Genomic DNA, 25,343 nt, shown 5'->3' with positions numbered 1-25,343 from the left:
TGCAGGAAACCGTTACCTATTAATTTTTGTTTGAGGTCGATAAGTGTCGATAATATCACTTGTATTGTTGCAAATTTTTATCCTTCTGATAGATTGTGCAACTATAATGTTTTTATGGATACGTATAGAGATATTGGTAAACCAACTGGTTAGGTCTATAGATTTAAACTTGAATTCGCTGCGTTTGTCATATACCTTAGTATATAAATAATTATTATTTATATGTATGTCTATATCCAGATAGGTAACTTTATTAGTACTGTTCTTGTTAGTAACCTCTAGAACCAAATCCTGTGGGTAATATTTAGTAGCTTCGGCATGAAAGTTAGGATAATTAAACACTATTAGGTCATCAATATATCTATACATGATAATATCTTTACTAAAATTATTTTCAAAATGGTGTAAATACCGGCTAGCAATTAGGCAAGAGCTACCTGCCCCCATAGCAATGCCTGTATGCTGTATGAAAACATTGCTACCATTATAGATGTAACTGTTAGAAATGCAAAGATTTAATAAATTATCCCAGTAATTACGTTGGCAAGGTAAGATGTTACTATAATCTGTGTAATATTTTTTTTTTAAAACTAAATTTAAACTATCATGTGGAATGCTAGTAAATCATTTTTTAAAATCAAAAGTTGTTGTTGTTATTTGGTTTTTAGGAGCATTAGCAACTAAGGCCATATTGCTCCGGGATATGCGGTGGTCATTCCCTGACCTTTCCGCATCCTCCGTATTTGGTGGTGACGGGCTCGAACCCCGGTCTAATCAAGAAGCATGTGCTACGCACTGCTGCTCCTTCCCACCTGGCTACGGAGGCGCCAAAATCAAAAGTGCTAATATGTTTCATGTTATGTTTATTGCCTTTCAAGTATGCTAATAACAATAGCCCAATTTTAGCATACTTGAAAGGCAATAAACATAACATCAAACATATTAGCACTTTTGATTTTAAAAACTTATTTACTAGCATTCCACATGATAGTTTAAATTTAGTTTTAAAAAATATTACACAGATTATAGTAATATCTTACCTTGCCAACGTAATTACTGGGATAATTTATTAAATCTTTGCATTTCTAACAGTTACATCTATAACAGTAGCAATGTTTTCAACAATTTCAACCAAATGTCTTTCTTTTCTCTGTCTAGTAGTGTCCTCAAAGAGGTTCCAAAATATTGGCTATTGTGTGCTCGAATTAATTTAGTCTGAGAAACTTGTCTTGTCTTCGTATAACTTAGTAAATTTCATTAACAGGAACAAACAAATTATACATACACAAGTACAAATGATGAGCAACTTTCACATGTAGCATATGGATATATGAACAGAATAAATAAATTATGCTTAGCTCATTTTTAAACAAATATTAGTTAAGATAATTTACATGAGTTACTACATTCATTTCCATATTAAGAATTTAATTTGCTATTATTATGTCTTTCACACATAACAAAGTTTATTATTTAAAAAAAACATGAAAAAGAAGAAAAAATGGTTAAAAAGTAAATATGTATGCAAATTACCTTGACCAGAAAATGAGTACACTTTATCAGCTTGTAATGTCCCATGACTTTGAACAGCTAATTTATATAGTGCTCCCCCTTGCTTAAACCATTCTGGAAGCAGATGCTGTTCACAGATAGCATCACAAGTTAAGCAACGATATAAACGTCCTTCCTGCACTGCTTTTTTCGTAGCATGAACCACCACTTGCGGTTGTGCTCCAACAACACCTAGACATATTACATATTTCGATTATTTGAAAATGAAAAAATAAGGGGGATAAAAAAAAAGGAAGAAAAATTTTGCTATAATTATCTCTTTTAAAATATCCAATTTAATTAAGATATGTAAATAATAAAAATTCAGAGACCACATTATGTCAAAGAGCTGGAAATATTTTTGTGCGTCACATCCAAAAATTCCATTATTGCGTTTTACGCCACATTCGAAAATTCCATTATTGCATTTTATGCCACATCCAAAAATTCCATTATTGGGTTTTAATTGCTGGAGAATATCATACAGAAGTGTTCTATGTATCATATTGAGGTAAACTTCTCTTATTCTTTTACAAATACAATTATTTCATACAACATGCTCCACCCACATTTCCTTTACTATTGACTACATCGACAAGGAATATTACAACTTTCTGAAAGTGATAAAGCACAAGAAACCTATAGGGAAAAAGAAATCCAAAGAAGAAAAAATTAGTCAAGAAACACTTGTCATGATGAACCGAAGACGACAAATGAAGAGCAAGAAAAACACTGACAGGGAGAAAATTGAGTATACTGAGTTATGCAAAGCCATTAGAAAGAGACTCAGAGAGGACATAAGATTTAACACAAGAAAAGTAGAACAAGCAGTAAGGGAAAACAAAGGATTTAAATCAGCAGCCATGAGCAGTAATATAGAAAGACAAATGATACTGAAACTGAAGAATAGCAATGGTGTACTTATAAATAGCAGAGAGGGCATAATTCAAATAGCAGAAGACTACTTTAGAGAATTATACAAGGAGCGAGGGAATGATGCCAGCAGTGAGGAAGATAGATTGCAAAGTAGCAACACATACGACATACCTGATATTCTTCCTGATGAGGTAGAACATGCATTGAAGAAAATGAAGAATCAGAAAGGGGCCCCCCATGGGGGGATGAAGTTATTGTAGAGTTGTCAAAATTGGGAGGAAGAGACATAACACGAACTGGAAAGGCTCTTCACAAAGCATCCGAAAAGGTTCCACAGAACCATTTCTGTGCATTATGTGACGACTAAGCAGTGGAAAAATGCAATCAAAGTTTTGCTGCATAAGAAAGGAGATAAATCAGAAATTGGAAATTATAGACCAATTAGTTTGTTATCCTACATCTACAAGTTGTTCACAAGGGTCATTACTAACAGATTAGAAAGAATACTTGATGAGAATCAACCGAAAGTGCAAGCTGGCTTTAGGACAGGATTCTCAACTATGGATCACCTTCACGTAATATCACAGCTAATGGAGAAAGCAAATGAACATAAAACACCATTATGCCTGGCATTTGTGGATTATGAAAAGGCATTTGACTCCATACAGCATAAGGCAATGTTTCGGGCACTAGAAAGACAAGGCATAGATACCCCACATATTATGATTTTGAAGAAAATATATGAGAGTGCTACCTCCTTTATTAGACCAGACAAAGACAGTAGGAAATTTAAAATCGAGAAAGGAGTTCGACAAGGAGACACAATATCTCCAAAGCTGTTTACTGCTGCCCTTGTGGAAGCTTTCAGAAGATTAGACTGGTCGCAGAAAGGAGTCAATGTGAACGGAGAGTACCTAAACCATTTATGATTTGCAGATGACATTGTGGTCGTAAGCCACGATCCCAAAGAATTAGAGGAAAATCTTAATCAGTTATGCACAGTTAGTAAGGATTTAGGACTAAAGATAAATATGGCTAAAACAAAAGTAATGATGAACAAGTATGCCACAGAAAGGGAAATAATGATTGAAGGAGGCAGTAATTGAAAAGGTGGAGTCATATACTTATCTGGGACAAGTTATTATCTGTAATAATGATAAATGGCTGGAAGTCAAGAGAAGAATAAATTTTGGATGGATAGCATTCAGGAAATATAGTCGCATACTGAAGAGCAATATCCCAGTTTGTCTGAAACGTAAAATAATGAACCAATGTATACTCCCCACCATGACTTATGGAAGTGAAACTTGGGCACTCACCAAAAGAATGGAAGAGAAGCTGAGAACTACACAGCGAAGAATGGAACGAACTATATTGGGAATCAGACTGTTAGATAAGAAGAGAAACACAAGGATTGGGCAGCAAACTCAAGTAAAGGACATTCTTATCAAAACTAAAGAACTAAAATGGTCTTGGGCAGGACACATAGCTCGAAGACATGATGACAGATGGACTAAGAAAATAACAGAATGGTACCCAAGAGGAGCTAGAAGAAATCCTGGAAGACAAAGGTGGAAATGGATAGATGAAATTCATGAGTTTGTGGGTAGTAAATGGATGGCCAGTGCTCAAAACAGAAGGAACTGGAAAGTTGCTGGAGAGGCCTTCATCCTGCAGTGGATTGAAAATGGCTGATGATGATGATGATGACATCACGAATAGTCATACTAATTAAAAAAAAAAAAAAAAATCAACAAAAAAGATCTAAAACTCCCAAACACTTCCTCGTTCATTTCACAAATATTAGTTCCAATCACAGTGCCAACCCCAATCATGTTCATTTTCATTTAATCTGACAAGATTCTCTTTTCTACCACTGCTCATCTCAGTTGTCCTAATTATTTGCTGTGATACTTGCTTCAAACGTGATATTTGTGAATACTTCTGTTCTGATATTTCCTGTGAAAGACAGTAATTTGGAATGTCGTCTTTTTGATCTTCTCCGCCTTTTAATGAAAACTCCAAACACTTTTTGTGTTTGGCATTTTCATTAAAAAAAAAAAAAAAACCCTGGCTCGATGAAATGACCAAAATAACAGTTTTGATCTAAACTATGAAAATTCCCACAAAGTAGATTTTATGTATCAATTTATCTGGGAACAAACACTCTATTCACACACAAGCACAAACAATGAGAAACTTTCAACGTGCAGCATATGGATGTAATGTATAAACAGAATCAATATACAGGCAGTTCTTGCTTTATGAAAATACCGATAGCTGGAATTGTGTGGGTTTTTTTTTTTTTGTGTTATTATGGTGAAATGTGATTCCCCTTTATTGAAATCTTCAATCATATAAAAAACAAATAAATTTTCAGAATCTTCTCTTGATAGCTGGAATTGTGTGGGTTTTTTTTTTTGTGTTATTATGGTGAAATGTGATTCCCCTTTATTGAAATCTTCAATCATATAAAAAACAAATAAAATTTCAGAATCTTCTCTTGATTCCTTTTTTTTAAGCTTCGTAAACTTGTCACTCCGCGCAAATCGTGTTAGTTGCAATTTGTGCGTTCCGTAAAAAAAATGCTTAAGCTTCTATTGAAATTTATAAAGCAAATAGAAGATTATCTTAGAAACAAATCCCTCTTGAAGCATTTTTGAAGAAGATGACTCCTTGCGCAACAAACCAACGAGTGCCGAGCCAATAATAAGTGATTGACGAGTGTGCATTTAGTTGATGATGATGAAAAATAAACATTCTTTAACATTTGTATGTCATAAATAATTTCTATATTATTATAATTTGCTTGATTTTACAGGCTATGCTTTCATTTCTTTGGATAAATCAATCATTGTTTAAACAAACTAATTACTAACTAATTTCATTGTTAAGAACATAATCCCTATTTTAACATTATGTCTATGGGATTTAATTCCCGCTTTAGGAGTGCGTGCTAGGACCGAATTAACTTGTAAAGTTGAGAACTACCTGTATATAAAAATATAATCTGAACATGAATTTTCACACTACATTCATATTGTTATTATGAAATATGATGCACATCATATGCTAGCATAATGCAAATATAAAACCACTTTTGTGATTGTAATTTTGTGATATACATCTATAATTCTCATCTGAATTTGTTTCATGGCCATTATTATCATAAGAAGGAAGTTTCCCCCTGTGGTTTCAAAGCAAAAGTTTTAATAGCTACTCAGTCATGCTGTGTATATGGCAACTTATCATATATGCATCTAATGGTATGGAAACTTTTATGCTCTCTCTCTCTCTCTCTCTCTCTCTCTCTCTCTCTCTCTCTCTCTCTCTCTTTTAGTGGTGCTATAAAAGTGAATTTTCTTTCTTCAGAAAGGGTTGGGGTGGGGATAACAGGATTAGGTACACAGGGGTGTAAGCCAAACAAGTTTAATCAGCTTTTGATGAAATTTTATTGAATTTTGATTTAAAGAAGTTTTATTGATGTTTCAATAAAACTTCTCACTCACTTTCACATAAGTGCACAAAAAGGTGATATTGTTGCATACGTTGGCATTAATGACATTAAGTGGAGGAAAGCTGAGAACTTACTTAACAAGTAGAGATCAACTTTGAAAAAAAGTTGTGAGTTAGGGTTAAATTTGAAAGTGTCTGCAATTCTAACCAGACACAATAGGAGGGAGTATATGATGAGAGGCTTGTCAATCAATTCGGCCCTGGAGAGATTGTGCAAGGCTCACGGCATAGAATTTTTCTCGGCGTAACCTGTGCTTGTTAACAGGAAAGATTGCTTCTACAGGGATGGGTTACACTTCAATAGAAAGGATGCAAGAATATTTGCTAATGCTATCAAGGCAACGTTAGGTGGGTTGGAAAACTGCTAGCTTGGGGGGGGGGAAGAAATCACAGACTAATAGATTAACAGTAGCCGCAGGCAGAGGCAGAAGTGATTCTAGAAAGCAAGTTACTGGAGTTTTCGGGAACTGCTGGGGGTCATCATGAAACAAGTAAATACATGGGCTGTGTTACACCAATTAAGAGTAAAAACAGGTCCGTGTATACTTGCTTACACACCAATGCTAGGAGTATAGTAAAAAAATTGATGAATTTGAAGTGCTGGCAAGGCACCAAAAGCTGATATTGTTGAGATAACCCCAGGGGCTCACATCTGGTGAGTATGGGCTTGGCACACACACCCAGGGGTCCAGAGATGAATATCATCATTCTTCTCTTTCTTGGCTGGTGCAGCATAAGCCTCAGGCTTCCTTGCACCATATGGCTAATAATAATAATAATAATATCAGACATGGGGTCACACAGATATAAGGAATGCAGAATTGGAATTTAGGGAGTACAATGTGTACAGAAAGAATAGAAAGGAGGAGGGGATTATGCTGTTAGTTTAAAAACACAAAATCTAAGGTAGTGCATCCAGTTGACATTGGTGGACAGTGCAATGTTGAGTTGGTTTGGTGTGAAATAATCACTGGGAAAGCGAAAATGAGGGTAGAAGTGTGTTATAGGAAATGAGTCTGATGACTACAGTGAATAACTATACAGAGAAATAGAGTGGGCCGGTAAATCAGAATGTCTTATAATGGGAGATTTTAACTGGAACTTGTGGTTTGATCACTTGGTTTAATAGACCTGGTCCAATGGGTAATTTTTCACATTAAATTCACAAATAGCTTTGAAATGATCGTCTGAATTAAGATTTTTCATGATTTAGGTTTGGATTTTATAATTCATTTGTTTGATTTAATAGATCTGGTCCAATGGGTTTTTTTTTCACATTAAATTCAAAATAGCCCTGAAACAGCACCAGGGGGAGCCTGATGATGTCCGGAGTTTCCAAGAATAGGTAACAACAGCCTTCTTCACTGGGGAAGCATTGCTGCCTATTCGAGGAGTCTTGAGTTTTTGAGTGGTGTGAATTGAAGGAGTTACTGTCCCTTTCATCCTTCTACACCGTTTCTTTTCCTCTTCCACTCCTACTATTACTTTCCCTCTACCTTTTTGCTTTTCTAAGTCTAATAGGGACAAGTGGATAGTCGAGTTATTATCCCACACATATACAAAATAGCCCTGAAACGGTGCCATCTGGGTGGTGGTACCTATCTGAGAATAAGTAACATTAGTCTTCTCCTTAGGTGAAGCGTTACTTATTCGAAGTAGTGCAATATCATGGCAACTCGTTGTGAAGGTATTCACAATATGAGATATAACTTAAAACGATGCCGCCTTACAAATATTCTGTTTATTCAGAAATGGCTGTGTATTAATGATGCTATTGCACTTAATATATACACAGTTCTTACTGTAATGTAAGATTTTCGATTTTTTAATTGTTTTTATTTTATTTTCTGGACAGTATCATACGGAAGTGTTCTACGTATCATATTGAGATAAACTTCTCTTATTCTTTTACAAATATACATACTATGTAAATATTTAATATAACATTAAATAATAAAGATAATACACACACATCTGGACTATAATACAAAATATAATATATTAAAAAATGTTGTAATTTTGTGCAAAAAAAAAAAATTGTGAAGGATTACATTTTATATTCTGAAACAATTACAGATCAATGTTATCAATTTCCTTAATAAAGTCAAAGGTTGGCCTGGAGAAAAAAAACATACTGAAAGACTTATTTAAATCACACCACACTAGCAATGAAAAGGTCACATTATAGAGCACAAGGCTATTATCCTACGTTTCTGTTTTGCAATGTAGATCAACATACCTAAGGGCCAATTCGCAAATAAAAATAAGTAGAAATTCACAGAATTTTTGAAAAAACTCCAATTTTAACATAATCTTACTATTCTTTTATAAAAAGAAAAAGACAGAAAATCATCGCTATTTGTAACCAACTATATTGTGATGACGAAACACAGAAGAGGTTAGATCAAATAAAAAAAAAAAAGAAAGAAAGAAAAAAGATTCTCTATCATAAATCTGGAGAGTTGACAGCTATGCAAGTTGAATAATTCAGAATCCAATGTTAATAGATTAACAAAATAACAACAAGCACTAACTCAGCAGGATAATATGGTTGGACCTACACTTATAAGATCTTTAAATTTTCTTTATTGCTGTTGCTAACAAATGCTTCAAGTTTGATAGGCAAGTTCCAAATCATCCTGTATGTATTTGTGGGAGGGAGGGAGGAGAGAGAGAGTTTCAAATTTATTTATTTTTTTACTTTAGTTATTAATATAATACTTCATCACAAACAAGCAACTTAACATGCATATGAACATTACAAATGCATAAACTTTATTACCTGTAGACTGATAGGCATAATGATGTACATCTGCTACCAGGGCTGGATGTACTCCATATTCCTCCATAAATACTTCTTCCATTGCTGCTGCTAAACGAAGTATGTATGCATCACCCAAACTTCTATCTCCTCCGATTATACAACAACCAGATTGATCAAATTCAATATATTGAGAAAGTAGGCTCTCAGGTACACCCCATGTTTTAGGTACTAGATTTCTCGGAAGACAAGGTAATGGCCCTAACAGTTCAAGTAAATTTAAGTGTATATTATAATATACGATAGAAAAAACAGTATATAAATTTTTAAAAAAAGAGGAAAAAAAGATATTTGATATATTAGACTAAATTTTTTAAATTTTAATTCCAAGAATTTTTTAAGAACTTTTATTCAAAATGCAATAAGAAATAATGACCCGCATTAGAAAATGATGATATTAGTAGCTATACATATGATGGGGTATCAAAACGTTCGTACCCTTACCTAGAAATAAGCCCTAGAAAGGTGAAACTTCACAGGAACTTTAATCCCTTTCTATGTACTCTCCATGTATAGTAACACATTTCTCCACCCATGGATCAGTTATTTAAAGTCTTGATATTATCTGCACTTTTTTGCCTGAAAAACCATGATTCCATTTCATTGACGACTTCCTGAGATGAATCAGAGTGGCGTCCACACAGTGGTTTTTTCATTTCTCGAAACAAGTCTGAATGTACTAGGTCAGGAGAATAGGGTGGGGACTGCAGTAGTTCAAAGTCGCACTGGGCAACAAAAGTTGGTAAAAACATTGCATTCGACAATGATTCTGCAAAGGTGTCAGCAATCTTGGAACCCATTGTACAGAGACCTTAGACATGATCATGTAAAATGCTGTGGGCAGACCCATAACTAATTCCCACTGCATTTACGATGAAACGGATTGTCACACGTCTGTCACTCGACAGCAGCTGCTGAACCTTTGCAACCATCTCACTGTCTGTGGATGTTGATGGCCTTCCTTCTCTTGGCTCGTCAAAGATACATCTACGACCACACTGGAACTCCCGTTTCCACTTTTTTAGTGTCATAGGATGGACAATTCTGCCCATACACAGCTTTCATTTCTTCATTAAATTCCTGAGGGCACCTCCGTAGCCAGGTGGACAGGAGCAGCAGTGCGTAGCACACATTTCTTGATTAGACTGGGGTTCGAGCCCATGACCACCAAATATGGAGGATGCGGAAAGGTCAGGGAATGACCACCGCATATCCCCGGAGCAATATGGCCTTAGTTGCTAATGCTCCTAAAAAACAAACAACAAACAATTTCCTGAGCTTTCTTGCCATGCAAATGCAGGTACTTGATCACTCCACTTTATCAACCATAACATCCTTCCTCAGATTCTGCGGTCCACCTCCAGTATACAATCACCTACAGCAGTGGTGTCCAACCCTTTCCCATACAGGGGCCATATTCAGATATAGATTTGTTTCGTGGGCCACACTGAGTGATTTGAGAAAAATTAGTGTGTTACATTTTCCTTATCTTGTTATATGTACAAGGAAGTTTCCATGTAGCTGTTTTTTATTTTCAGGTTATATACATATATATAAATGCAAATTCCCAACATTTATATGCAACAAATCTATGTCAGTGATATATTTTTTAGATTTTAATAAAATTATAAAAATATGAACTACTCTTGTTTTTTTTTTTAAAAATACCTTACTTTTGTTTTTAAATATTCAATTCAGAAAATTTACAACCTAAAAAGGATCACTGCTTTTCAATATTAAGGTGAAAAAATAAATATAATGATACACCCAAAATTGAAAATTTTATTAAGTGCAATATACAATTACATTTACTGAACAAAACATTTAATGAGAATTGTTTATTTGATAATTAACAAAGTTTAAAATGCTGTTTCAGGTCACTTTCCGTGCGCGGGCCGTATAAAAATAATTTGCGGTAGGTTGGACACCCCTGACCTACAGGAATGAATTTCACATGTTAGTTACTGAATATGTAGACAACTTATATTAAAAACAGCACCTTCCTAGTGATGTTTTATCTAGGTCGGGGTACGAACTTTTTGATACCTCCTCGTATATACAGGAAGACCTCATTAATACAATATTGTTTATACAAAATTCTCATTTATAGAGAGTAGATATTCCCCTTCTCATGTCAAAATATTTGTTTAATACAAACTACAGTTAATATGTATTTTGCTATTCATGGTGCAAATAAATTTAATGTTTGAACAATGAATAATATAATCATACTTTTTAGTACAGTTAGTACAGCATGTCAATTGCACTGCAATACCTAGTTGCAATGGTCAGTATCAGTTCAGGAGTGGGGGAATCAAATCCATCAACTTAAAGCAAAATATGAGCAGAACTAAAACACAATGGCCATAATTCATGCTGCAGCTTGGGCATTGGTGTAATAAAATTAATTTTCTGTTTATATTCTAGGATGACCATATGAGGTCAGAAGAGTTCCCACAAAACAGAGAGAATACAAGAACACACTGCATTTTGTAGTTACACATGCATGAACCAGTCACTCAACAGCATTAACTTATTCTGTACGAGTGAAAATTTCACGATTTGTACCACTTTTATTTTTTAGTGAAATAGACATTCCTTTTGTGTCAAAAGTGAAAACTACCACTGTTTAACATGGATACAAAGCAAAAATAAAATGATTTATTCTTGGGTACTAAACTCCAAATCACAAAGAAGTTAAATAAGATGGAGTAAGCCAAAACAGAAACTGCGAAGCAGTTTAATATTCCTATAAGAATATTATCAACATTCTTGAAAAATGAAAGAAAAATAGAAGATACTTAATCCTTATTGTAGAAAAGCTTGACTGTTTCAATTATCAATTACTTTTAATAGTTCCACATTCATCGTTTTGCTTACACAGAAGTTTAAATTTCTGAAAGCTGTGTCATAAACAGCAAGAAATTTCATTTCTTATAATATTAACATACAATGAGTGCTTAAATTAGCATTAAAAAGATTTAATGCTAATATAAGCATTTAATTAGCATTAAATCTATTATCCAGTTATTATAGTAAAAGCACAATAAGTACTATACAGATGCTGAACATGTATATGAACACAACAGTATACAGTTTACAGTAGGCCATAAGGCCAAAATAACTTATAAAAACTAAAATAGCCCATGCAGGCCTACGTGGCCAAACCCTGGAAATAAATCATCTAATTTTGAGACTGACGAGGCTCCCACTAGCCTCGTCAGCAGATTGACGAGGCTAGTGGGAGCCAGAAGTGTTCAGAGCCGCTAAGTGGATTTTCTTATTTATTGATTTGAAATTGTTTTTCTAAAACTTTTGATTTAAATTTAGTAGTATAGCATTATTTTGTGATTTTCTGATTAATCTGGTGTATTTATTCTTTACTCGGCCTTGTAATTGCAAAAAGTATCAGTAAGGGTGTTAAATCCACGTGTTACAAGTTGCAGCTCCACTGAACGAGAAGTTTTTTAGCAATATTTAGCCGGTTTATTGACCAATTGTTACATCAAATTATTTTCTATAAGTAGCTGATAGACCTAGTCAGGATCCTTAGTTTATTCTGAATTGAGACAGTGAGATTTGGAAGTAAATTAATACTTAAGTGTCCATAGACTTACCGTTCGTAACTTGTCGCCATTGTTATACGACACATTATATCCCAAACTAGATAGCTTAAGCTTAGTATAGTACAGTATATAATATAATACAGTGGTACCTTGGTTTGCTAGCATAATTCGTTCCGGAAACGTGCTCGTAATCCAAAGCACTCGTATATCAAAGCGAATTTTCCCATAAGAAATCATGGAAACCCAGATGATTTGTTCCAAAACTCAAAAATATTCATATACTGTAAAAATGATTAATACAAAATACATACATAACTTTTCATATTTTTAATATTTAAATTTAATATACATAAAGAAATCGGATTTGTGGTAGGACGACTTTAACTGTCACCAACGGAATCACTGCTATCTGTTGACTCTTTATTTTTGTGCGACTTTAACAAGGAACCATTCCACTGACACTTGCCTCCTCTTGAGGATTTCACGGAAATATGACAATTGCATTGTCGTTAAACAGATTCATCGCTCGCACAATTACAAAATGAGGAGGCACGCTTGATATGCATAAAGAAAGCTGCGCGCGTGTAGCAACTGAATAAACAACACCGTAAAAGGCAGAGATACACTATTAACACCTCACATTTTACTAAAGCACATTTCTAGGGGTTACTACCATAAAACAATAAAAACAATTTCCAGTTGTGTTTCTGCTAGTGGAATTTGTTATAAACTGGTAGTAAACTCGATCTAATTGAATTTGCGATTATATTGATAGCTGAAATTGAGTTGGTTTTCACGTTATTATGGTGAAATGTGTTTCCCCTTCACTGATATAAAAAACATAAAAAAAAAAAAAAAAAAAAAAAATACATTTTCAGAATCTTCTCTTCATTGCTATCGCATTGCATTGAGTTGGGGTGATTCTGCATTCAATTGCCATTTCTTATAAACACAAAGGCGAATCGCGCATAAGCGAATTCGGTTCGTGTTATATAAGCTATCGTTCGCGTATTTATAAATCGTGTATGATCGAATTCGTGTAGTGTAAACACGTGTTACACGAGGACTGACTGTATTCGTATTGCAAGACCTCGTTCGTTTATCAAGTAAAATTTAATAAAAATTTTTGCTCGTCTTGCAAAACACTCATAGACAAAGTTACTCGCAATCCAAGGTACCACTGTATAGTCAATTAAATTGTACTTTTAACTAAATACATATAACGACTTAGATTACAAACGTAACATAATTAATTAATACATAACTTCATACGGAAGTTATATAAACGGAACTCGTAGATAATACTTGATACTGAAAAATATATATAGCATTATAACTGTGTTGGGATACAAGTTCAGGGTTATAATTTTGTACTGAAATTGAAATTTTACTGAAATTAAATCGAAATCATGACTCAGACCAGAGCAGGAAAGCAAAAGGCTCAAGCTAATGGGAGTGCTGTGGCTCACGGAAGAACAGAGGGGGCAGTTGCCCTCTGAATTACAGCCTTTTAAAATGCACTGCTTGCATGACGTTTGTGGAGCAATCAGGTAGGGGACATGATATTACCATGGGGGATCTCTTTGTGTGTGTGTGCGTGCGATGCAAGGGGTGTATAACGAAATCAGGCGACAACTCAGCGTTGTTATGGGCCTATATGAGAACTTGAAGGACAGGGTGGATGCCCTCGATGGATCTAAATTGAGGGGCCCATCAAGCTCTCAGCTGCCCACATCAACGCCAGAGCTTGCACTTGGTCATCACACAACACAGCGGCAACCCCCAAGGCAGAATGCACTGGTCCCACAGGAACTAGTAGTTGTTGGTGACTCTATTGTCAGGGAAACGGGGAACATGCTTTGTAAAAAGGATAGGTGGAACAGGACCAGGACCAGGATATGTCTGTCAGGGGCAAAGGTTGATGACATTGTAGAACAGATATCATCTTTTAAGAGCACAAAAGGTGATATAGTTGTACACGTTGGCACTAATGATATTAAGAGTAGGAGACTGGCAGAATTACTTAAAAAGTACAAGTCACTATTGAAAATAAAAGACGTGAATTAGAGTTGAATTTGAAAGTGTCTGCAATTCTGTCCGGACACGATAGAAGGCAGTATATATTGAGAGGCTTGTCAATCAATTTGGACCTGGAAAGATTGTGCAAGGCTCAAGGAGGTAGAATTTTTTTCGGCGTGGCCTGTACTTGTTAACAGGAGAGTCTGCTTCTACAGGGATGGGATACACTTAAATAGAAAGGGTGCAAGAATATTTGCTGATGCTATCAAGGCAGTGTTAGGTGAGTCGGTAAGCTGCTAGATTGGGGGGAATACAAGGACTAATAGATTAACAATAGCCACTGGCAGAGGTGAAAGTGATTCTTGCAATGCTTCTATTAGAATGAGCAGAAGCCTGGAAAACAAGATGCTGGATATTTCAGACACTGCTGGGAGTCATTGCGGTACAAGTAAACACATGGGTTGTGTTAGGGTAGCTAAGAATAGGAACACGTGCATATATACTTGCGTATACACCAATGCTAGGAGTTTTGTAAATAAATTTGATGAATTTGAGGTATTGCTCAAAGCATCAAAGGCAGATATTGTTGGGATATCAGAGACGTGGTGTCACACAGATATAAGGAATGCAGAACTAGAATTTGGGGAGTACAATGTGTACAGAAAGGATAGACAGGATAGGAAGGTTGGAGGGGTTATGCTATTAGTTAGAAACGCATAAAATCCAAGGAAGTGAAGCCAGTCGACATCGCTGGACAGTGCAATATCGAGTCAGTTTGGTGTGACTTAAGCATTGGGAGATCAAAATTGAGAGTAGGAGTGTGCAATAGGCCTAATGACTCTGATAAGTATAATAAGATATTGTACAGGGAAATAGAGTGGGCCAGTAAATCAGAGAGTCTTATAATGGGGGATTTTAATTTCCCAGATATTGACTGGAATTTGTGGGTTGGTCACTCACACTAGCAAGGCTTTTGGGGATTTATTGGATGATTGTTTTCTACATAAGCATGTTCGGGAGGCAACTAGAGGAAGTAATACTCTTGACTTGATTATCAGAAGTGATTCTTCATGCATTAAGAATCTACAGATAAAGGAACCCCTAGGTGGTAGTGATCACATTGTGCTGAAGAGGGATTTACACAAAGGGGTAAAGGGAAGGGTTTTTGCTTTCGTAAAGGCGACTACGATGGTATGAGACAGTATTTAAATTCTATACAGTAGGACCAACTGATGATGTTACCAACAGCAAATTCAAAATGGGAAGCATTCAAAGAACTTATCTTGGAATGCTACTAGGCTTTACATACCAACTAAGAAATATTGTTCAAGGTTTGGGCCTAAATGGATGTCAGATGAACTAATGAGACATATGGCAGAGAAGAAAAAAGCATGGGATACATATAAATTAACAAGTGACACAGAAGCCTATGATAGATATAAGTTGATCTGTAACCAAGTTACAAAGGAGGTTAGGCAGGCGAAGACAGATTACGAGAAATCTTTGGCAAAAAATGCAAAAAAAAAAAAAAGAGTTCTTTACTTATGTAAACTCTAGAAGGAAGGGGATGAATCAGATTGGTCCACTTGATTTCGATGGTTCAACTGTTGATGATCCAGGTAGCTAACAAACTAAATGAAAATTTTGCATTGACATTCACACATGAGGAGTTATTCAGCGAGGGGAATGCCCAAGGTGTATTCAACTCTGGCAATAAGCTAGATAATCTTGTAATAACTGAGAGTAAAGTGGAGGAGAAATTGTTGAAGATAAACACAAGAAAGGCACCTGGGGTGGATGGGATCTATCCAGTTATATTAAAGGAGGCAGCAAAGAAAGTAAGCAAACCCTTAGCCATAATTATGAGAGCTTCCTTGGACTCGGGGGAGGTACCCATAGACTACAGATGTGCAAATGCGACCCCAATTCACAAAGCAGGATCAAAGGCTGACACAAGTAATTATAGACCTGTGAGTTTAACTTCTGTTCCAGGAAAATTAATGGAGGCACTGGTTAAAGAAGCACTGCAAGATCATCTAGACAAGACTTCAGTTATAGCTCAGACACAGCATGGTTTTGTTAAGGAAAAGTCTTGCCTGACCAATTTGATTGGATACTATGATGCAGGCACAAAAGAACTGGATGCAAGGAATAACTTTGATATTATATACTTGGATCTTAGAAAGGCTTTTGATACTGTTGCACATGGAAGACTGCTGCACAAATTGGAGCAGTGTGGCATTGGAGGCAAATTGCTGCTAAGGATAAAGGGGTGGTTGAGGGGGAGAAGACAGAGTGGTAATCAATGGACACTGTTCATCGTGGACTAATGTTATTAGTAGAGTACCTCAGGGTTCAGTGTTGGGTCCATTATTGTTTTCTGTATTTATAAATGATATTGAATATGGTATATCAAGCTTAATGTCCAAGTTTGCAGATGATACAAAGGTTGGCAGGGTTGTTAAGGACACTACAGATGGTATTCTGCTGCAATAGGATTTGGAAAGGTTGAGCAGATGGGTTGAGAGGTGGCAAATGAAGTTTAACATTGACAAATGTAAAGTACTACATATGGGAAACAGCAATCCCAGAGCAATGTATCAACACTGTGGTAATACACTGACAGGCCCTGGGGGTAATTGTGCAGGTAGATATGAAGTTCTCTGAGCGGTGCAGATGGGCTGCAAGAGTAGCTCATGGTGTCTTGTCAATGATATACAGGAATTTTTCTAGCAGGGATAAGGAGGTGATTATTCCCTTGTATAAGGCAATGGTCAGGCCACACCTAGAGTACTGTATACAGGTCTGGAGGCCTCATTTCAAGAAGGATATAGAGATGCTGGAACGAGTACAGAGAAGGGTAACAAGATTAGTGAATGGAACAAAGAGGGTGCTCTTACGAAGAAAGGCTTAAGTTTTGCAAATTACAGTGTCTGGAGACTAGGCACCAGCGAGGTGATCTGATAGAGGTGTATAAAGCCTTGAATGGTTTGGCATGCTCAATGCTGATGAGATTCTTCCTCTTGCTCAGAACAATCACCTGAGAGGGTATAAATTCAAATTGAGGAAAGACAGAGAAGAGGATATTGAGGCTGAATATTTTTGCCATCTGCCTCAATATCAATCACATGCGGATAAATACCATAAACACATTATTATCTTATGGATTTAAATTTAGGCCTAATACTATCAGTAGTTCAAATATGATAAATAAACAAATACACTTAAATTTAGTGCATTTTTGCTTAAAACTAGCATATAAGTATAACATACCATTGGAAGCCTTCCACATGTGGTTATCTCTTACGTACCAAGCCATAGAAAAACAGATATGCTTGATACATAAAAAAACACAACCCACTAAAATTTTTGATATGGTCAAAATTAAACGACAATTAGAGAAGATACAAACTAAGTTCATGATAACAACAACAGACAAAGCAGCCAACAACAACAGCTTTATATATGCAAAAAATTCTATTCTTCAACATTATTAAAAGAACTAAATAATAGCACTACTTATAGAATAGTAACCAATAACTGTAACACCATTATAAAGGAACTACTAGCTATGCACAAAAAGTTAAAATTAATAAACCTAAACACTAAATTTCCTTATATACACTGTATACCTAAATTCCATAAATCTCCTATAGGATTTAGATTCATTACTTCTTGTATGAATAGTTATGCCAAGTTTCCACATCAAAAACTAGAAGCCCTACTAAATATCATATTAAGCAAAATAGGTAAGTCTAGAATAATTCCCAATAACAATCCAATATTAGAATATTTAAATACTAACAACAATACAATAGAACAGATACATACTTTCGACTTTAAAAATCTATTTACTAGTATTTTACACAACAGTTTAAAAACAGTGTTCAATAATTATTATAAATAATATAAAAATATATTACCTTGCCAACAGAATTATTGGGATGACCTAATTAACTTATGTACATTCAACAGTTACATTTTTAACGGTTTGTTTGTTGTTTGTTATTTGGTTTTTAGGAGCATTAGCAACTAAGGCCATATTGCTCCGGGATATGCGGTGGTCATTCCTTGACCTTTCCGCATACTCCGTATTTGGTGGTGACGGGCTCGAACCCCGGTCTAATCAAGAAGCATGTGCTACGCACTGCTGCTCCTTCCCACCTGGCTACGGAGGCGCCCCATTTTTAACGGAAGTAGTATACAGTAATACCCCGACTTACGCGAACTCGGAGTTACGCGGTTCTTGATATTTTCGTTTGGCAACACTGCCGCCCACTATCTTCAAGGTCGTTTTTCATATGTTGTCAATATACGGTTCGACGGTGGAGAATGAGAGTGAAAGATGAACAAAATTCAACTTTGCTGCACCTCAGCTGCACACATATACAAGAATTTGTATTCCAACTGTCGTATTTATATGTGTACGTTCGAATTCGTGCTGAACTTTTGTCGGAAATTACATCGTTTTCATGAGAGAAATGGATCAAGTCGGTCGAGCCGTATACAGTCAGTTCTCGTATAAGATGTGTTTACACTACACAAATTCGATCATACACTATTTATAAATACGGTAATGATATCTTATAATATAACACGAACCGAATTGGCTTATGCACGATTCGCCGTTGTGTTTACAAGAAATGGCAGTCGAACGCAGAATCACCCCAACCGAACACAACACGATAGGAATGAAGAGAAGATTCAGAAAATGTATTTATGTTTTTTATATCAGTGAAGGGGAAAAACATTTCGCCATAATAACGTAAAAAACAACACAATTCCAGCTATCAGTATGCAATTAGATCAAGTTTACTACCAGTTTATAACAGATTTCACTAGCAGAAACGCAACTGGATTTTTATTGTTTTATGGTAGTAACCTCTAGAAATGTGAGCTGTTAATAGTGTATCTCTGCCTTTATGGTGTTGTTTATTCAGTTGCTACACGTGCACAGCTTTGTTTATGCGTATCAGGCGTGCCTCCTCTTTTGTAATTGTGCTTTATTGCCTAAAAATGATGTGAAAAGGAAGGTGTGAAAAGGAAGCATCCTGGTGAAGACACTGCAGATTCAGAGAGAAAAAGAAAAGCAATTATCGATAAACAGAGGCGGACTGGGTCAAAAATTCTTACCCGGGAAAATTTAAAGTGGCCTCATACTATGGTTTATGGCCAAAATCACACCGGCCCACCGGGGTTTTCCCGGTAAGGCTTATGGCCAGTCCGCCTCTGTTGATAGAAAAAAATATGAAATTGTGAAACGCTTTGAGCGAAATGAAAGACCATGTGATATTGAACATGCTACAGGCCTAAATGAAGCAACGGCGAAAAGCACGACAATTGCAAACTTGACAGGTTGAAAATTGAAAAGGGCTTAAAAATTTTAGAAAACAGACTCCAACGAAGAACGTGTTATAGTTACAAAGCAAGGAATAAAAAAATTATTAGCTTGCTACGAAGAAATTCTGCGTGAAAAAAAGAAGGCGCTGGGTCGTCAGACGAATTTGTTAGATTTTATGAAGCCATCGACATAACTTTTTTATGTACGTCATTTATTTTTTTAATACATATTTTGTATTAATATGTATAAAGAACTGCAATTTTATTAATATTTTTCTTCTAAACTACTGTTTTTGTTAGTCCTTGGTCCCAATTAAACAAAATTTATATGTATTTATATGCAAAGTTGTACCCCGACTTACGCGAATTTGACTTAAGCGATTTTCATCGGACCCACCTATCGCGTAACTTCGGGGTATTACTGTATACAAACAACATATTGGTATAGCTATGGGAGCTTGTAGTTCTTGTCTTGTTGCCAACCTCTATCTGCATCATTTTGAACAAAACTTTACAGATATATTGATGATTTATTAGTGATAAATAAACCTAACTTTCTTACAGAAGCAGTTAACTACTACTCTCCAGATTTAGAGATAGAGTGTAATAAATATAGTACAAAAAAAGCTACATATCTAGACATAGATGACAAAACTTTATATACTAAAGTATACGATAAACGCAAAGAATTTGGATTTAAATCAATAAACCTTACACACTGGTATTCCAAAGTTTCTAAATGAATATTGCTCCAGGATATGCGGTGGTCATTCCCTGACCTTTCCACATCCTCCGTATTTGGTGGTGACGGGTTCAAACCCCGGTCTAATCAAGAAGCGTGTGCTACGCACTGCTGCTCCTTCCCAACTGGCTACGGAGGCGCTGTTTCTCAATGCATTAGACTGATTACAATATGTAACAATGACAATATTATAGAAACCCTTATAGAATTTAGATCTAAGCTGATTGATAACGGATTTCCAGATTACTTTATAACTATAAACCCAAGTTAATAGCGTGGCTTAATTTTACGGTACTCACATTTTGTATAATCTGCAGTTGATCCTTAGGGTAGGATGGATACTAATTTGAGTTTAAAATTGGGATTAGTATGGATAAATTTAATTTTGAAACAGAGATAAAATATGCCCAAGGAAATAGAAGTGCACATGTTCATCCTTGGTTGTTATAGAATTTAAGGTTGAAAATGATTGAAAATATATCTGTAAACAGGTTTACACATATAGTTTCAATCATTTTCAACCTTAAATTCTATGTATATGTATACATACATATATATGTATGTATACATAAACCCATATGTATGTATACATAAATAGAACCCATACATATATATATATACATCTATACTCAGGTACGATAGTATACATGTAGGACATGTGCTTTTGAGCTGCTGCCTTTTTGCCCGTTTTCGACATTTGACCGCAACAACCTCAGTCAAGACTTATATTGTTCGATTCCTCTTTGGATGAGCTTTTGAGTAGTAATAATATTGTGTAGTAGTAGTGGCATGTGATGCAAGAAAGCAAGAGCTTATGCAGCATCACCCAAAAAAAAAAAAAAAACACACCATTCCCTCCAAATGCCTGTCCAGTTCCTTCTTAAATTTATTCAACCTATCAACTTCCACAACGACAGTGTAAGTTTGTTCCAGCAATTAACCACCCGCTGGCTAAACGCAAATTTCCGCACATCTATTCTACATCTGTCCTTTCTTAATTTGAATTTATGCCCTAATCAATGAATTCATAATCTGAACAAGCGGAGGAGGATCCCATCAAAATTCAGCGTGCTCAACCCATTCAAGGCCTTATACACCTCAATCAGGTCACCGCGCAGGTGCCTAGTCTCCAGCCACTGCAATTTGCAGAACTTAAGCCTCTCTTTGTAAGAGGATCCCTTCATTCCCCTCACCAATCTTGTTGCCCTTCTCTGTACACTTTCAAGCAAATCTACATCCTTCCTAAAATGAGGCCTCCAGACCTGTACGCAGTACTCAAGGCGTGGCCTAACAATTGCCTTATACAGAGGGACAATCACCTCCTCCCTGCTAGCAAACTTTCTATATATCATTGACAAAATCCCATGACCTGCCCTGGCAGCCTGTCTGCATTGCTCAGAAAACTTCATATCTGACTGCACAATCACTCCCAGGTCTTTTTCATTTTCTACCACCTTAAGTGTAGTATCACACAGTTGGTACGTTTCTCTCGGGTTACTTCTACCCATATGCAGTACTTTGCATTTCTCAAGGTTAAACTTCAGTTGCCACTTCTTAGCCCATCTGCCCAAATTATCTAGATCCTGTTGCAGTAGCACACTGTCATTAACAACCCTGCCAACCTTTGTATCATCTGCAAACTTCGACACTAAGCCTGATATATCTTCATCAATATCATTGACAAATATACAAAACAACAGTGGACCAAACACCAAACCCTATGAGACTCCACTAATAACATTAGTCCACGAAGAGCAGCACCCATTGATTACCACCCACTGTCTTCTCCCACTTAACCATCCTTTTATCCATTGTAGCAACTTACCCTTAATACCATTCTGCTCCAATTTGTACAATAGTCTTTCATGCGCAACAGTGTCAAAAGCTTTCCTGAAATCTAAATATATGATATCAAAATCATTTTTTTGCATCCAGTTCCTTTGTAACCACATCATAATATCCTATCAAATTTGTCAGACAAGACTTTCCCTTAACAAACCCACACTGTGTCTGAATTATTGCTGCAGTCTTGTCTAGATGATCCTGCAATGCATCTTTAACAAGTGACTCCATTATTTTACACGGAACAGAAGTTAAACTAACTGGTCTGTAATTACTCGTGTCACTCTACAATCCCCCCTTTGTGAATTGGGGATACATTTGCACATCTCCAGTCCGTGGGAACCTCCCCTGAGTCCAAGGATGCTCTCTTAATTATGGCTAAGGGTTTGCTTAGTTGCTTCGCCACCTCCTTTAATATAACTGGATAGATCCCATCCACCCCAGGTGCTTTTCTTATGTTTAACTTCAACAATTTCTCCTCCATTTGCTCTCAGTTATTACAAAATCATTAAGTATCCTGCTACAATTTGATAACCTTCTGCTATTTTCAAACCTTAATAATTCCTCATGTGTGAATATAGATGCAAAATACTCATTCAGTTTGTTTGCTATCTAAGCAGGATCATCAACAGGACCATTGATGTCAAGTGGACCAATCAGATTAATCCCCTTCCTTTTAGAGTTTATATAAGTAAAGAAATCCTTGCTGTTTTTCTTAGCATCTTTAGCCTAGGATTTTTTGCTTTGTATCCTTTGCTAAAGATTTCTTGTAATCTGCCTTCACCTGCCTATCCTTTGTGACCTTATTACAGACTACCTTATATCTGCCATAGGCTTCTGAGTTGCTTGATAATTTATATGCATCCCATGCATTTTTCTTCTCTGTTACGAGTCTCATTAGTTCATTTGATAACCATTTAGGCCTAAACCTTGAACAATATTTCTTAATAGGTATGAAACTTTTAGTAGCATCCACGATTAATTCCTTGAATGCTTCCCACTTAGAATTTACTGTTGGTAACATCGTCAGTTGATGTCACTGTACAAAATTTAAAAACTTTCTGAGACCACTGTGTGTGTGTGTGTAGATTTCGTGGAGTTTGAGTTAGATAAGATTATAATTTTTCAACTTTAGTCATGGAAGGGTGGATATTCCAGTAACGGCTTATTCCACGCTCCACTCACCCCATCAATTGCCTCCAGCTATTGCCAGCGAAGGTCACACAACCACAGCAACAGAATCCACACCCCTACATACATATATATTAATAGTTATATTAGTGATAAAAGGAAAGAAAGTTAAAAGACAATAACTAATATTTATGGGTTAATGCAGTTGCAAGCAATCATGCAATACACCCATAATGTCTATAGAATATTATTAGAAAAAGTAAATCAATCCAATAATAAGAATACCATCAGGGACTTAAGAAAACGCAAAAAAAAAAAAAAAAAAAAATTATTATCATCGCTTTTTACCAACAATCTAGATGACTTCAACTGGGGCCAACCACCCAGAATGAAGGCAAAAAACGACAAGAAGTTCTCTGTTTCTGTGATGATCAATATATGCTAAGTAATTTAAATCTAAACCAAATATAAACCAGTATAGGCCGAATATAAATAAATCGAATGAAGATAATTAATTAAGAAAAAATTTTGAAATATTAGAATCAAAGGTAAGAAATATAAGTAAAATATAAATGTAAGCATATATTAATCATCGTTGACCCGACAGAGAACGTAATTTAATGATTAAAATAAGATTAAATATATAATACATACTACATTTGACCGTATCTAGGACATAATGTAATAGTCGTCAAAATAATAAGTGGTGCCCCCTATGTGATGGATACGGTAAAAATAAATAAATAATTAAATTAACGCAAAGAGAAACATGCAGATAGTAAGAATAAAAACTAAAGGAGTAGGAAAAATAGAACCTGAACTCCACAAAGGCGAAAAATAGTGGTATAGATAAGAAATAGTTTCTCCTACGTCCTCGGATTGATTAGGGCAATATATATATATATATATATATATATATGTGTGTGTGTGTGTGTGTGTGTGTGTGTGTGTGTATATATATATATATATATATATATGTGTGTGTATAGAATATTATTAGAAAAAGTAAATCAATCCAATAATAAGAATACCATCAGTATATATATATATATATATATATATATATATATATATATATATATATATATATAGCGAGCAAATAGAATACGTGAACAGAATTTATAAACATGATTACACACCTATTCTAGCTATCTCCAGGTCCATTATGTTTATACTGTAGAGAGTGATACACTAGGATATCGAACTAATTTACCATGAGTATTTACATCACAAATAATAATAAGATACTACGTCGGTCGCGTAGGCTAAACTGTACCGCGGATACCACTGGGGCTCTGGGTGGTCCGATAAGTCACATTACTAGCCATGCAGCATCTAATGCTTTAGGCCCACTGGAGGACCGCCATACCAATAATGCAGTGGATTCTGATAATACTACGCACGAATTCACACCAGACCGGGTTACCCACCCTGACACGCCACTATCAACTATAAAGACCAAGGATATTAATCCTGAAATTAATACCAATTTCCTAAAATTCAATATTTGTAGCAATATACGATGTCAAACCTGTCCGTCCATGAATACTAAACATTCCACTAGCTGTACAGAAGCTCCAACTTTTTGCCATGCCTGTGATATCGTTTACCTTATCACTTGCAATACTTGCCTTGCAAAATATATAGGGCAAACCGGAGGAGAACTACACATTAGAATTAATACGCACCGATCACATATTAAAAACTATGTCAACATAAAAGACATAGAAATACAGCATTTCCAATTGCATAACTTTAATGACATCACCATCACCATTTTAGATATAGAGCATAATTATAGAACCAGGTTAGAACTAGAAAACATTAACATACTGAAACATAAATCTCTCTATCCTTACGGACTAAACAGTCTATTTAATGGGCATTGTTACACTAATAAAACTTCAGATGCTTGCGTCTATAACCTATTTCACTTGGT

The 25,343-nt window shown here is 35.6% G+C and overlaps 1 protein-coding gene across 1 annotated transcript in view; it reads right to left on the bottom strand.

Moving 5' to 3' along the window:
• The window catches only part of LOC150078485 (deubiquitinating protein VCPIP1-like), a 326,611-nt gene that overhangs the window by 231,534 nt on the left and 69,734 nt on the right, over window positions 1-25,343 (bottom strand). The window contains exons 5-6 of the mRNA XM_090384583.1: window positions 8,726-8,965; window positions 1,534-1,743 (exon numbers count right to left, since the gene is read on the bottom strand). Coding sequence (XP_090240709.1) covers window positions 1,534-1,743; window positions 8,726-8,965 — 450 coding nt within the window. The remainder of the gene's footprint in view (window positions 1-1,533; window positions 1,744-8,725; window positions 8,966-25,343) is intronic.

This window comes from Mastigoproctus giganteus, chromosome 11 (assembly GCF_048544385.1).
Source record: "Mastigoproctus giganteus isolate SK-2022 chromosome 11, ASM4854438v1, whole genome shotgun sequence".
NCBI lineage: Eukaryota > Metazoa > Arthropoda > Arachnida > Uropygi > Thelyphonidae > Mastigoproctus > Mastigoproctus giganteus.
This window is presented reverse-complemented; position numbering and strand designations above follow the sequence as displayed.